General features: G+C 37.6%; 3 protein-coding genes across 4 annotated transcripts; all 3 read right to left on the minus strand.

Annotated features, from left to right (window-relative positions):
• Nucleotides 1-483: 483 nt before the first annotated feature.
• LOC106960897 (gastrula zinc finger protein XlCGF57.1-like) lies at nt 484-5,564 on the minus strand. Its single transcript, XM_015054272.1, has 3 exons — nt 4,157-5,564; nt 3,856-4,069; nt 484-2,749 (listed from the first exon to the last, which is right to left on the minus strand). The coding sequence occupies exons 2-3, from the start codon at nt 3,965-3,967 to the stop codon at nt 1,284-1,286; spliced, it is 1,578 nt and encodes a 525-aa protein (XP_014909758.1). The 5' UTR covers nt 3,968-4,069; nt 4,157-5,564; the 3' UTR covers nt 484-1,283.
• Nucleotides 5,565-5,621: 57 nt separating this feature from the next.
• Nucleotides 5,622-9,182, minus strand: LOC106960900 (gastrula zinc finger protein XlCGF57.1-like). The gene is made up of 3 exons (XM_015054283.1): nt 8,797-9,182; nt 8,411-8,631; nt 5,622-7,497 (listed from the first exon to the last, which is right to left on the minus strand). The coding sequence occupies exons 2-3, from the start codon at nt 8,526-8,528 to the stop codon at nt 6,083-6,085; spliced, it is 1,533 nt and encodes a 510-aa protein (XP_014909769.1). The 5' UTR covers nt 8,529-8,631; nt 8,797-9,182; the 3' UTR covers nt 5,622-6,082.
• Nucleotides 9,183-9,997: 815 nt separating this feature from the next.
• On the minus strand, nt 9,998-13,026 carry LOC106960904 (oocyte zinc finger protein XlCOF20-like). 2 transcript variants are annotated; one of them, XM_015054289.1, is made up of 2 exons: nt 12,902-13,026; nt 9,998-12,310 (listed from the first exon to the last, which is right to left on the minus strand). In XM_015054289.1, exons 1-2 carry the CDS (start codon nt 13,002-13,004, stop codon nt 11,076-11,078), a joined length of 1,338 nt encoding a protein of 445 aa, XP_014909775.1. In that variant the 5' UTR covers nt 13,005-13,026; the 3' UTR covers nt 9,998-11,075. The 2 variants fall into 2 exon arrangements, with proteins under 2 accessions (XP_014909775.1, XP_014909776.1); XM_015054290.1 differs by having other exon boundaries at nt 9,998-12,336; nt 12,902-12,980.
• Between the last annotated feature and the right edge of the window lie 1,899 nt (nt 13,027-14,925).

The raw sequence follows: 14,925 nt of genomic DNA on the forward strand, positions 1-14,925 counted from the left end.
GTTCAGACCAACACAGATAATGTCATTAAAGTATGTCATTATAGGTAATCCTGTCAAACAAGTAAAATCTAAAATTTAAATTAATCTATCGTTGCAATAAAGTAATGCAGCAAAGATTTAGCCTGTAAGTCAGAAAATAAAGGCTACAAAAAAAATCAAATTAAAGGATGAAAACACTCAGTCAGATTGATTATCTTGATGGCTTTGGTATTCGAAGTCACTCTGAAATGGGATTTTAAGACCTTAATGGTTCTTTCCTGCCGACTGTACATTGGTTCAGACCTCTCAATTTAGAAGCATGGATAAAATCTTGTAAATAAAAAACAAAACTGCGGGGTATTCGCAGCTTGCAGCTTGAATTTTAGCTAATATACATCCTCAACAAAACATGTCACATACACACTGAATTTATAGTTATATTTGGAAATTTGTTAAACTATGTAGGACACGCAGGCCCGATTCACAAGAAACTAGTCACGTCAATACAAACAGCTTTGAAGCACTTTTATTAGATTAGTTTGAACATATTTTACAACAGCACCGCTTTTAGCACAACATGTTTCTCCCAGATTACATGAACATTTTCTATTGTTAATCAAGACTAGAATGAAAAATACAGCTGAAGTGAATAACTACCAGCAAGAAGTAATACGGGTAACGTTAGAATCTGGTATCCACCTTTTATTTTGTACAAGTGTCTGAAGAAAAGTGCACTGTCCTGTAGTCGGGTAAATACAATATGTTGATATAAAGCTACAAACCACAGCTGTTAGTTTCTGAAGAGAGCTCTGACAGAGCGATGGACCGTTTGAAACTAGGATTAACCGTTTGAGGTGGCATTGAGGTGATTAGGCTCTAAACAGTTCTCATTGGTTGAACATTGCCAACATTACTTGTTTATGAAAATAATGATGAATGTGACAAAAGTAAACAAATAACTGACTTTTTATACCGAAATGCCACCCATACCACTTTAGTGATTGAACCTAAAGCACCATTAACCAACCAAAACCTTCCAGCTTTTCCAAACATGGAAAGTTGGAAAAGTTGTACTGAGTGGTTCATATAGACTATTAATACATTTGATGGTTTGAATAGTAGCTACCTAACAAAACAATTAGTCAGTTGTTCTGCATTTGTTTTCCTTGTTTCCCTGTACACTCGCAAGCAGAAATAAGGAACACTGGCAAAGTTAGCTTCTGTGGTATTGCTAAAATGGTTTCCAATGAGTGCATTAATGCATTTTAAGGTGTATTTGGTGTTTGAACTCTTAAAATAGGCAGTTATGCATGAACATGCATGTGACTTTTCAGATGAATTTTCAGAGAAAACCCTTCATTACAAACATTACAAACAAATGGTTTTTCACCCGTGTGAACAGACATGTGTCTCAGTAAGTTCTTTCGTAATGAAAATCCTTTACCACAAACGCCACAAATAAACGGTTTCTCTCCCGTGTGAACGCGCATGTGGCTCTTTAAAGTGTCTTTTTGTGGAAATCCTTTACTGCAAACACAACAAATAAATGGCCTCTCTCCTGTGTGAACTTGCATGTGTCTCTTTAGATTCCCTTGTAGTGAAAATTCTTTACTGCAAACATTGCAAACAAATGGTTTCTCACCTGTGTGAACACGCATGTGTCTTTCTACATTCTTTTGAACAGCAAATTCCTTATTACAAACACCACAAACAAACGGTTTCTCTCCAGTGTGAACATTCATGTGACTCTTTAGATTTCTTTGCCGTAAAAATCCTTTGCCACAAGCACTACAAATAAACGGTCTCTGTCCTGTATGAACATGCATGTGGCTCTTTAGACTCTCTTTTTGTGAGAACCCTTTACTACAAACTGTACAAATAAACGGTTTCTCTGTTGCATGAACACACATGTGACTTTTCAGATTGACTTGTTGTGTAAATCCTTTACTGCAAACACTACAGATAAATGGTTTTTCTCCTGTGTGAACACCCATGTGTCTCTTTAGATGGTCCTGTTGAGAAAACCTTTTACTACAAATACTGCAAACAAATGGTTTCTCTGAGGTGTGGCTCCTCATGTGTTTTTTAAGACTCTCCTTCACCTTAAATCTATTGTTGCAAACATCACAGGTAAAATGTTTTTCTTCTGTATGCAGCTTCATATGGGCTTTAAGATGTTTCTTTGTATGAAACCTTTTACAACAAACGTCGCAGGCAAAAGGTCTGTCTTCACTGTGGACACTCATATGAGTCTGAAGAGAAACCTTTTCTTTAAATTCTTTATCACAAAGATCAAAGCTATGTTCTCTTATTCCAATGTGAGTCATTATGTGTAATTTAGCTGATGTCTTGCGTTTAAAACCTTTGCCACAAAGACTGCAACTAAATGGGTTTTCCACAATCTGAGCGGTAAGCTTTGAACAAAGCTGAGGTGTCACCTTACTTTGTTGGGAAGAGCAACAAAGAGCAACTGGATCTCTGTTTGTTTCCCGTCCTCTGAAGTCCTCTTCATCATGCTGTGTCTGTCCCATCTGTTCAGCTGAGCTGCTGGCAGGAGCTTCAGTCTGTCTGCTATCTTCAGGTTTTATTTGGTGAAGTTCTGATAACGGAGTTTCTTCTTCATCTTCGACCTTTACTGTAAGCAGCTCTTCCTCCTGTCCGATCCACAGTTCCTCCTCTTCATCCTTCACAGAAGGCGACTCTGGATCCTGCTGCTTCAAACTGGCGTTCCAGTCAAGAGGAACCTCTTTAATCACCAACATCTGATGGACTGGGAACAATGAAACACACAAGGACATTAGTGATAAACTAAAATCCATTGAAGAACAACTGTAGTAGCTTTTTTTTTTTACTTTTTTTTATAAAAGAGAAAGAATAAGTTAATCAACATATAATCGAGTTAAATGGTCAATGCCAATCCCAAAATGAGAATGAAAATGACCATATTTTTATCAGTTCAATAAATGCAGGCCAAATAAGCTTCATTACTAATTCATATGAAACTAAGCAGGATGTACTGACTGTTTCCTCCGACAAAACATGGTCTGCATTTAATAGGCTGCTGGGCTGACATGTCAAACTACTGCCCTACAGTTATTGGTGGATGGCTATTCTCAGAAGTCTTAGTTTCCAAAAGAGTTGTTCATCAAAACAATGTAAATGAAACGAAATCAGACTCGTATAGCGCTGCTTTTCAGGACTCTAAAAGACGCTTTGCAATAAAAATCTCTCAATCCCATTCATGCACACATTGATGATGGTAAGCTACTGGATTGTAGCTACAGCTACAGCTGGGACAGGATGACAGAAGTGAGACTGCCATATTCCACCATCAGCCCTTCTGACCAACACCAGCAGGTAAAGTGGGTGAAATGTCTAGCCCACAAGACATTTCTCTTGTTGGACACAACAAGAAAAACAGACGGGGGCTTCTTCCAGCAATCCACTGATTGCAGGAAGAACTCCTACCTGCATTATACTCTAATCTGAACAAAGAAAAAACCTATCAAAGAGCTTTCAATTAACACCAACATTATGTAGGTTGGATTAATAATAAGAATAATCGGACAGCATTTAAGACTTTCTATGCAGAAAATATTTCTGACGGACAAAAAGATTTCCTTAACAATCAAACATATATGTGTTTGTTGGTTTTAAATAAAACATTATAGTATTCATAAATGTTTGTACAACCAGCCTGCATGCCAACATACAAACATATTTACACAAACTAGTCAAATATCTTGTTGGTGCACACAATGTTGGCCATTAAAGCTGATTCTGGGAATTATATCTATTAATATAATTCTCTCTGAAGTCCAGCAAACATTTTATGACTTCCAGTCAGTGTTTCAATCCAGATAATACGTCACTTACTGAGATCTTTGCTGTCTTGTGATTCCTCCTCCAGTTCTGATGTGGATGCTATGTGGGGATCCAAGCTGAGCCCTCCAGGTTCCTCTGCTTCCAGCTTCATCATTTCAGACATCCTTATCCCATTCTTCTTTCAAACATTCTTGTTAGAAGCCTTGCATGTTCGAATAGGTTATGGTTACAGTCATATAACCTGTATCTTTTGTTTTTCTGTTTCCTGGAAGTAGAATCAGACACAAATCGTCTGATGTAAGAAAATGTCAGGATAAGCTGAAGAGATGCTACAGAGCAGAAAGTCTGATACCTTGATCAGTAGTTCTGGGTCCACTCTGTAATGAGCCCCAAGCTCTCGGTCCTCAGCTGCACAACGAGGTGTCCACAGTCTGACAAAGTCGAAGGATGGACGTCGCTTATTTAATCTCTGCGGTTCGCTGCTTTAGCTGAAAGTCCATTCACCTGGCTAATTGCTAATTTAATTCTGTACCTCAAACTAGACATGATAAAATCGTTTAGAAACAACCATGTACCAAGGGTGTCACGTAAGCACTTGTTTTACACACATTTCAACACGTTTTCCTGTCGGGATTTTGCCAGTCAAGCTAACATTGTTACATCCGGTTCCTTCCTCCTCACTGACCAATCAGCGATAAGGACAGGAACCCAGCTGACTTCCGGAAAGACGTGACCGCTCTCCCGGGTTTACTGTACTTACGGTTATTATTACGTACAAGAATCACCTGTAAGTAACGGGGGCATATTGGATACAAACCAGAGAGGACGCATATTTTTGACCCAGGTAAAATTTAAGTATAAAATACATTTCAAAAGTCTAGATTATTAGATTTTAATTGAAACTTATATTTTAATGCTTTCCCCGACGGAGCCGAGTTTTAACAAAAATCCTCTCCCTATAATTTGCTTTATGCACACATCAATTTATGCAGTCTTAAGTTTTATTTAACGTCATTTATTTTCCTTCTCAAAATGGCAATTATAGAGCCACGAGGTGCCACAGATAGAAATCCTCTTCTTGTTCACTTTCCTATGCAACCATTTTAACAGGTGGTCCTTTTACAGTATGGTTGTTCATCAGCATTGATGTTTGTAATCCTCCGCAGCACACACTCCCATGGTGGTGTTCTCACTTAATTCAATGAAAATTCAAAATATTTTATAGTGATCTAAAACAGTCATCTAAAGGCATTTTACTGAACAAACAGGTCAATTTCATATCAAATTATAAACAGAATTCAGTCCAAACAGCTTTTAATATGTTTATTATACACACTTTAACATATTTAGCAACATGACTTTATATAAACTCTTTAGGACAACAGGTTTTTAGACAAGGTAACATGAAAGCTAATATTTAAGAGGGATGAGTTAAAAAGTGAATAACTGCCAGCAGGAAGTAATAAAGAGGTAACATCTAGCGTCCACACTTTACTATGCAGAAGTGTCTGATTCAGATCATTTTAGTTTAAAGAGACACTATTAACAAAAATATGCCCATTGTCTTGTAGTTATGTGCATAATTTATGTTGACAGACAGCTACAAAGCATAGTTGTTACTTTCTGAAAAGAGCACTGATAGAGAGGTGGTACATTTGAAACCAGGATTAAAGTTCAGGTTGGTTAGGCACTAAACATCATTCATTGGTTGAATATTGTCAACAGTTCTCATACATAAAAAAAAAAAAACACAGGCATGAACGATGTTACCAGAGAAAGAAGCAACAAAGAGCAAGAGCACCAAACTGGCTTTTTTAAAAGAGAAACAGTCAAAGGACATCAATGATTTAACCAATGGCACCATCACTAGTAGCTTCAATAAATGAGTGAAAGACATGATTAGATTTTAAGATGATAGGTTCACATAATATGCTTTACTGAACCCAAAGATCAGAAATTGGCTCTGAATCTCCGATAGTGTTCTCTAGTAGCAATGAATGATTAATAGTATTAAAAATGGATTTTGCCTAACCATAATTTAAAATACAGCTACAGAAGAATTGTATTTTCAAGTGTATTTAAACACGTCTCAACTTACTGTGAGAATTTCTATCATTCTGCAGAGAGGGAGTGCCTAATTTAGCTGCATCCCTTTTCCAACACGCCTGAAGCTGAATGCCACGATGACAAGGGTGTTGGATCAGAGATGCATCCAAAAATCTGCAAAATAAAGACTGTTGGGGAAATTACAGAAGCGATTTGTCAACCATCAAAATAATCACGAGTGGCAGGCCTCATGAACACCCATGTGTCTTTTCAGATTTCCATGCTGCGAAAACGCTTTATGGCAAACACTACACTCAAACGGTTTCTCCCTCGTGTGAGTGCGCATGTGTCTCTTTAGGTTCTCCTGCAATGTAAATCCCTTGTTGCAAACACCACAAATAAACGGTTTCTCTCCAGAATGGACTCGCATGTGCTTTTTAAGATGACACTTATGATTAAATCTGCTTTTGCAGACGTCACAAGCAAACGGTCTCTCCTCTATGTGAACTCTCGCATGTCGCTCCAGCTGCATTTCGTCCACAAAATGTTTGCTACAGTCGTTGCAGCTGAACGGTGCGGTGTGAAAATTCATATGCTTCTTCAGACCCCCGGGATTTGAGAATTCCTTACCGCAAACGCTACAAATAAAGGGTTTCTCTCCTGTGTGGACACGCATGTGTCTCTTCAGATCTAAATGTTGCGAAAATCCTTTACTGCAAACGGTACAAATCAGTGGTTTCTCTCCCGTGTGAACAACCATGTGTCTTTTCAGATTGTGTTGCAGTGAAAACCCTTTGCTGCAGAAACTACAAATGAACGACTTCTCTCCTGTGTGAATACGCATGTGGCCCTTTAGATGATCCTGTTTCAAAAACCCTTTGCTGCAAACGCTACAGACAAACGGTCTCTGTGAAGTGTGAGTCCACATGTGCTTCTTGAGGCTTTCTTTTCTTTTAAATATTGAGCCACAAACCTCACAAGGAAATGTTTCTTCTGAATGGACTTTCATGTGACTATTAAGAATATTCTTTGCATGAAACCTTTTCCCACAATCGTCACAAGCGAAAGGTTTCTCTCCAGTGTGAACCCTTACATGCGTCTGTAGGGAATGGTCGTCTTGAAATCCTTTACCACAAAAATCACAGTTATGCTCTCTCTTTGCAGTGTGAGTCTTCATGTGGAAGTCAACGTGAATTCTACATTTGAATCTCTTGCCACAAACATCACAACCAAATGGCCTTTCTCCTGCTTGGACTGCACTCTGAGTTGTAAGCTTGGAACTCATTTTAGATCTTTTACCTCTTTTGTGAACAGTCATCTTAATTTGTTGGGAAGAACACTGTGGATCTGGGATCCTGTCTGGTTCTGGTCCTCCACAGTCGACTCCATCAGGTTCTGTTTCCTTCTGTTCAGCTGAGCTGCTGCTCAGACCTTCAGCCTCTGTGTTGCCTTCAGTTTTCATCTGATGAAGATCTGATAACTGTGGTTTCTCTTCATCTTCGGTCTTCACAATAAGCTGCTCCTCCTCCTGACTGATCCACAGTTCCTCTTCTTCCTCCTTTATGTGGGGGGGCTCAGGGTCCTGCTGGTCGGAGCTGGAGCTCCATGAATCGCAATGTTCTTCTTTAACCACCACAATCTGAAGGTCTGGGAACAATGGAGCACACACAGACATTACTGATTGGAGACAATGTTAAAGTGAGTGAAGGAGAGTTTTAAACTTCTGTGGATGTTGGGTTATAATCCCGGAAAATTATGTCCTTATTAGGATTACAAACGCTATAAACCATGTGTCTTTTCAGATTGTGTCCTTAGAAGGACTTATTATTATTATTATTATTATTATTATTATTATTAGAGAATGCCGATACACTGTTGATCTGTTTGGAGACAAATTGGGATTACTAACTAAACTATAGTAGTGCTTTAAAAAGAAACATTGTTGAACATAAAAGTTCTCATCAGATTAAGGTCAAAGTGTTACCAATTGTGTCACAACTGATAAAAGTATCAACATCGATGAAAACAAAATGTGTTTGGATAAATGAATGATTAGAATATATCATTAATGTACATGTTCTGTTTACCCAAAACATAATAGGAATCCAAATAAATATAAAATAAAACAGGAATAATAGACAAGCTATAATAAGTGACTTTCTGGGCTGGTGGTGAGGCTTCCAGACCTACAGAAATTTGTTAAGCATTTTAATTAGTCAGGTAGAGTGTGAATAGAATAAAACTTAAAACATCGTTGCCTTTGGGATGTTTTATAAAATATATCAAGCCTTCTTCCAAAGTTTGGCTAACATTTTGTTTGCTTATTTGCATAATTAGTTAATGTATGCCTGGTTACTTCTAGGCCAAACAGTGGAAACATTACGACTGGAGGAGTTAGAAGTTCAAGGTGTATTCTACCTCTGCTGCAATGGCTTCTAGGATATTCATCACTTAGGGTTACTGATGCTTTGCTTTTTTCACCCTACAGCCCAACAGCCCTTTTATAACTTTTACCCAGTTTGTTTGCTCCAATATAGACAAACAAATGTGTGTCACTTACTGAGATCTTTGCTATCTTGTGTTTCCTCCTCTGGTTCTGATGTGGATCCTGCAGGCACGGGGGCTTCCGAGCCGAACCCTCCAGGTTCATCAGCTTCAACCTTCATCATCTCAGTCATCCTCGCTCCACCTGGGATTCACTTTTTCCACAATGCTTGTTTTCAGCCTTCACATGTCCTAGTACATTAAGGTTTCATCCGCATCCCTCTTTGCTGCGTCAAACTGGAATTAGACGCAAATCAGCACCTGATCCAAAAAGGAGAACTGAGAAAATAATGCGAGACACCCTGGTCAGTTTCTGTGTCCATTCCCCAGTCTCTCGGCCCTCAGCAGGACTACGAGGTTTAGAGGAAGTATCCACTGATCCCGTCTTTCCCACAGTCTCACCAGTTCGGAGAGTGGACTCGTCTTGTTGTATTAAACCATGAACTTTATCAGCGTCAACCTCACAGAGACTGATTAGGTCTGTGTTGTTAGGAGCTTTAGCTTCACGGAGCTTCACAGTCCATCACTTTGCTAATGCAGCCTGGCTACATTTTATACTGCAAACCCAGGAGGATAAATAATCTCTGCGGTTACAAATAAATATCTAGGAGAGGTAACCCCACGAAGACTTTCGAATAACGACTAATACATAAATTATGCATTTGTTTTACTAAATAATACATTTTTTTCTGTTGGGACTTGCATAGTCAAGCTAACAACAAACCATCCGACTACTTCCTCTTCATTGTCCAATGAATGAGAAGTGAAGTTCGTTTGTGAAAACCTACTTCCTGCTTAAACCGTAAGCGTTTCACAAGAAAAGAACATCGATATAAATAAACTGTCAAAACGTTAAAAGCAATGTTAATAATATATTCTTTTTACTTTAAACTTTTCAAACAGAAAAATATATTTGTAGGTTTCCAATGCATATAAAAAGTCAAAGTAGTACCAACTGAAAAAAAAAGTCAAATTCAGTCTTAGACTCTAACCGTTTTGAAACGCATATTCATGATTACACATAAGAAGTTTGGTAATTAACTTGTTGGAAAAATGAACATGAGATTGTCATATGTGTAGAAGTTTGACTCCGCATTAGGTATTTGGGTACTGAACTGCACCGAACATATCGCTCAACGGAAACAAGGCAGACCTACCTATAAACACTCCAGTGACACATTTCAGCTGTACAGATATGCCAAAATTCCGAAATTTGACAATCTCATTTTCATCACAAAATAATAACTGCAATTTTCAACAAGATAAAAATTTTAGTTTCCTTGATTACAAAACCAAATTCACAGAAATTACAAAAATTAAATGAAATGGTTAAAAAAAAAAACCCACACACACAAAGTTTTGTCATTTTTGCTATTTACTGTCTAGTTGCCATTTCATATGTTTTCTTAATATTCCTAATTATTTAAAGACATTTAAATCAGACTCAGTGGGCTCCCGACCCCACTGAGGGACAAGGGTGTTCAGAAAATGGATGGATGGATGGATAAATCAGACTCAACAGAAGCATATGTACTCTCAGCTTCACATGACAAGTTATTTACAAGATGATTCTGTATCATGTTTTTGATAAAAGACCTTGTGGGGTAAATGTCTGCAATGAGAACTTATAAAAACTTTTGTTTACATCTCAACCTCCAAGGTGTTCAATGAAATTATCTCCGTGAGTAAGAGAGATGATTTGACTCTTTAAAATGTGTTGCTAATGAATTTTGTAGATTGCATGCAATGTCTACGGTCTGCTATTAAGGCTTTTTGTTCATATTTATGAGATGGGTAACACGTTTTGAACTAAAAATTGTTAGTTTTGACCTAAAAATCCTGGTGATTAGATGTCCATCTGCAGTATATTTGGAAGGGAAACTGCACTGAGCACACGAATCATAGGAGTAATATCCTAGGGGAAGATTTAAATATGTGGGAATTGTGACAGGAAAAAGGTCAGATGGGATTAACATCAGTGATGGATTAATACTTTTTTTTTTTTTTACACACCACTTAAGGATAGTTCTCAAAAATCCCATGGCAATATTTCCTCAATGTTGTTACCTCAGGTGGAATATTTTTGATTTTTTTTAAAGTTTCATTAATCAGAAATTTTCCTTCTTTATGTTAATAAATTTTCTAAAAAGCTGATATTTTACACATTTGGTCATTATTGATGTCTATGACAGCAATTTGAACACTGGTATGACTACATAACATTTTCAACATAATAAAACAATCATCAGTATAACCTTTGTATAATTTAATGTGTGAGAAAATGTGTATCTCTGAGATAACTCAGATCAGGAGGCATCTTACTCTCCACTGTTGCCCCTTTAAATTGCCTGTACAGATCAACTTGAAACATAAAATTATTTTTGACGGAGCTCTTCTTTTACTGATTTATTGATTGAACTTTCTGGGTATTATTTACCTTAAAGGCATCAAGAGGCAATTCACAACGTTGCTGACCTGCAAGCTAGGAATGAAACATGCAACAGTGCTGAAAACAGATGGCATACCCACAGAAAGCAGAGATTGCTTAACAAAATCATTGATTTACTAGAAAAATACTGACAGATTAGTCAACTGTCATAGCCATTGCTAGTTGCTGACCTCAAGCAGATCTATGATTTCCTTTGGCTCTCCGTATTATTAAGACACTTCATGTTTTACTATCAGTTTCTCTCATCGTTTTCTAGGTGACATTTCCGATCAAATCTGGTGTCACGGACGTCACAACCAAACGGGCTCTTCTCTGTGTGGAGCTTCATATGTTGCAGCAAATCTATTTTCTTCACAAAATGTTTACTGCAGCCATCACAGCCAAACCTTGCCATGTGAACATTCATGTGTTTTCTCAGATAGGCTTGTCGTGAAAATCCTCTGCTGCAGATATTACAACTAAACAGCTTCTCTTCTGTATGGACGTGCATGTGAATCTTTAGACAATTCTGTCGCGAAAATTCTTTATTGCAAACGCTGCAAGCAAATGGTTTTTCTCCCGTGTGAACGCACATGTGTCTCTTTAGAGTCTGATGTAGAGAAAATCCTTGACTGCAAACGCTACAAATGTACGGTTTCTCGCCGGTGTGAACACGCATGTGACTCTTTAGGTTTTCTTGTTGTGAAAATCCTTTACTGCAAACACTACAGACAAATGGTTTTTCCTCGAGGTGGATCCGCATGTGCTTTTTAAGAGTTTCTTTCATTTTAAATCTTGAACTGCAAACATCACAAAAGAAGGGTTTTTCTTCAGAATGGACCTTCAGGTGAGTTTTAAGGATTCTCTTTGCATGGAACCTTCTACCACAATCGTCACAAGTAAATGGCCTCTCTCCAGTGTGGAGTCTCATGTGTGTAAGAAGCGAAGTCTTTTCTTTAAACCCTTTACTACAAAGATCACAGCTGTGCTCTATCTTTCCAGAGTGAATCATCATGTGTAATTTAATGTGAGTCTTGCGTTTGAATCTTTTGCCACAAACAATGCAACCAAAGGGTTTATCTACAGCTTCAACTCCAATCTGTCTCCCACGTTTGGAACACAGTTTAGGTCTTATGCCTTTTTTCTGAACCGTTATCTTACTTTGCTGTGAAACACCCCCTGGATCTTGGATTCTGTCTGGTTCTGATCCTCCAAACTCCTCTTCATCAGGTTCTGATTCGATCTGTTCAGCTGAGCTGCTGGTTGGATCTTCTGTCTCTAGGTCATCTTCAGTTTTGATCTGATGAAGCTCTGATAACTGAGCTTTCTCTTCATCTTCCCTCTTCACGAAAAGATGCTTTCCCTCCTGACTGATCAGTTGTTCCTCCTCTTCCTCCTTTATGTGGGGTTCAGGATCCTGCTGGTCAAAACTGGAACTGCCATCATGGGGAACCTCCGCTTTAATCGCCAACATTTGGACTGTTAACTCTGAAACACACATGGATATTGCCATTTTGAAAAGCAAATAGTTCGCATTATAACACACAATGTTAGAAATTTAACAAAACATACTAAGCAGATCAGGGATATAACCTGCTCATATTTCAGCTTGTAAGGTTTTATTCCTCCAAAAAAGTCAAGTTAATTGTGTGGACAAAACTTGGAGAAGTAGCTGTTCTCCTGTTTCATAATTCAAGGGCTTCACTTTGACGTCCGTGTTAGTTTTACGTGAATACTAATACTTGCAACACAGATGGAAAATGATTACAAGATTTCACATAACCAAGTCTTTTAAAAGAAAATACAAATATACTTTCAGCACAGTAAACTGAGTCACCGGATGTCAGATGGTGTCATAAGAACTGACAGAGGATTTAAAAAAAATAAACTACCAGGGTGAGCACAATGACACAGGTTTCAGTGTGCTCTGTTGGCTTTAGTAAGCAGATCTGAAGAAGACAGTGTTGAGAATAGAAATTCAAACAGTCATACTGTGAACTGAAACTAAACTTTAAAAAAAAAAACATCCAGCCTGAGCTTATTTGCTCCAATACAGATGATCAGATGTGTGTCACTTACTGAGATCTTTGCTGTCTTGTTTTTCCACTTGTTCTGATGTGGATGCTGTGGGTATAGGAGGATCCAAGCGGAATCCTCCAGGTTCATCCGCTTCAACCTTCATCGTCTCAGGTTGACGACGATGAAGGTCTTCGCAATAGTTGTCTTCAACCTTCACAGTAAGTCAAGGTTTTCTTGGAGTACTACATTATGAAATGGAAAAGGCTTAAAAGCCACAAACACTAATTACCTCACTGCTGTTAGCTGCTTTAGCTACACAACGGCTAATAGTTATTTCGCTTTGTTGATGAAGACTAATTACATTCTGTACTGCTAATTTCCCCTGTAAATAATCATAGCGGTTCAAATCTAACATGTAAAAGCGAAATTCTCACACAAACTCTCACAAGTCTGCTACAAAAACAGAAGGAACTTTGAAACGTTTCTTGTTTCGGGAACTAGTCAGTCAAGCGAACATTGCCATTTCCGGTTACTTCCTTCTCATTGACCAATGAATGACAAGTAAAGCTCTGATTCGAAAACACACTTCTTCTTCAACCAGTTAACATTTCACAATAAAACAAAAAATGTTAAATTGTAAACTATTTAAACAGGAAAAATTATACGTAATATTCCTCCTGTCAGCTAAGAACAGAACATCTACGGTTCAGTTCATGGAGACTCACTGAGACCAGAGAAAAACCCAGCTTCCAATTTCACTTCCAAAATATAATTTTCCGAATAAAAACTGTCTTTTATTTCAGGCTAAAGTTTCTATTTTAATGGAAAGTTTGCCAAACAAATAAATCTACCCACACTGCACCTGAGGATATTTCTGCAAGACTGCATCAATCTGGAACTGTAATTTTGGCTAGTCACATTTTTTTTTAGGATTAATAAATTACAGATATCTCGAATATTTTAAAATCTACACCTTTTCTATTTCTTGTCATGAAATAATATTATGACTAGTCAAAATGATATCCCTGATTTATTAAATAATTTATCTGTTTAGTGAAATGTCTTGGGCTTTAAATGACAACTTGAGATAGTTGAAATATCTTGAAAGACATTTGATCCCTCATAAAGTAATGGAAGATATCTTCAATTCTTTTTACTTGCAGAATCTAAATTCATATATCTTAAATTACAATTCAGGAAAGTCAAAATGTTGAATCAAGTCAAAACTAATTTTTAGACATCTAGAATTCAATCAGGTTGTCAGATAAATATGATTTTATGTTACAGCGGTCTACCATAAGGCCTGTTAGCCAAAATCCCTACTTAAATCCTTGTTTCTACCCATGATTGATAACAAACGACGCCACGTTGGACACAAAGAGTCTTTTTCATCATCAGTGATGTATTTTCCAAAGTTGGGGAGCCAAAAAAAGAAACCATCTTAAAGCGGAAACAGTGGGAAAAGTCCTGTTCTTATATAAAAATAATGAATCCTCCAGAAATTGAACAGAAATGAACACTTTTTTTTTGTCAGAGCAGCAAACCAACATCAATCTCACACAAGAGAAACAGACTGAAAGTCATTAGAAGAGTAAAATTCTGCGTTTAGCTAATTTTATAGGATCAGAGCCAGAAGTACCAGAACTTATCTTGCTGTGGTTTTGTCCTTTAAACAGTTTGTTTACATTTTTCTCCTCAATGAAGAGAGATGTTCAGGTGACGGTGAGTGGGTCACCAAAGATCTGCTGGCACTAGCAGATAGCAGAAGGACTTCCCATGTCTTTGATGAGGCATGGAGGAGCTGGTGGGATGGAGGAGTTTTGGGTGGTGTATGTGGAGTTAGTATTGTTAAGCAAGAGTACAAATCGTTCAGGCAAAGTGTGAATAACTGGTTAGGTGAGCATTTTAAAGCAGTCCTCATGATTCTCCACATTTCATCCTTTAAAAAAAAAAAAGACAGACATTTGCTTTTGTCCTATATGCCGTTAGACACGGCAAAGCGTAATCCGGTCTGACTGGACATGCCTGTTCTCTGATGATGTTTATATAAATTAATAAAAATAAAAAATAATAACAAAAAATAC

This window comes from Poecilia latipinna, unplaced genomic scaffold (genome assembly GCF_001443285.1).
Source record: "Poecilia latipinna isolate Pla-1442-1.1 unplaced genomic scaffold, P_latipinna-1.0 Scaffold1242, whole genome shotgun sequence".
In the NCBI taxonomy this organism is placed as follows: Eukaryota; Metazoa; Chordata; class Actinopteri; order Cyprinodontiformes; family Poeciliidae; genus Poecilia; species Poecilia latipinna.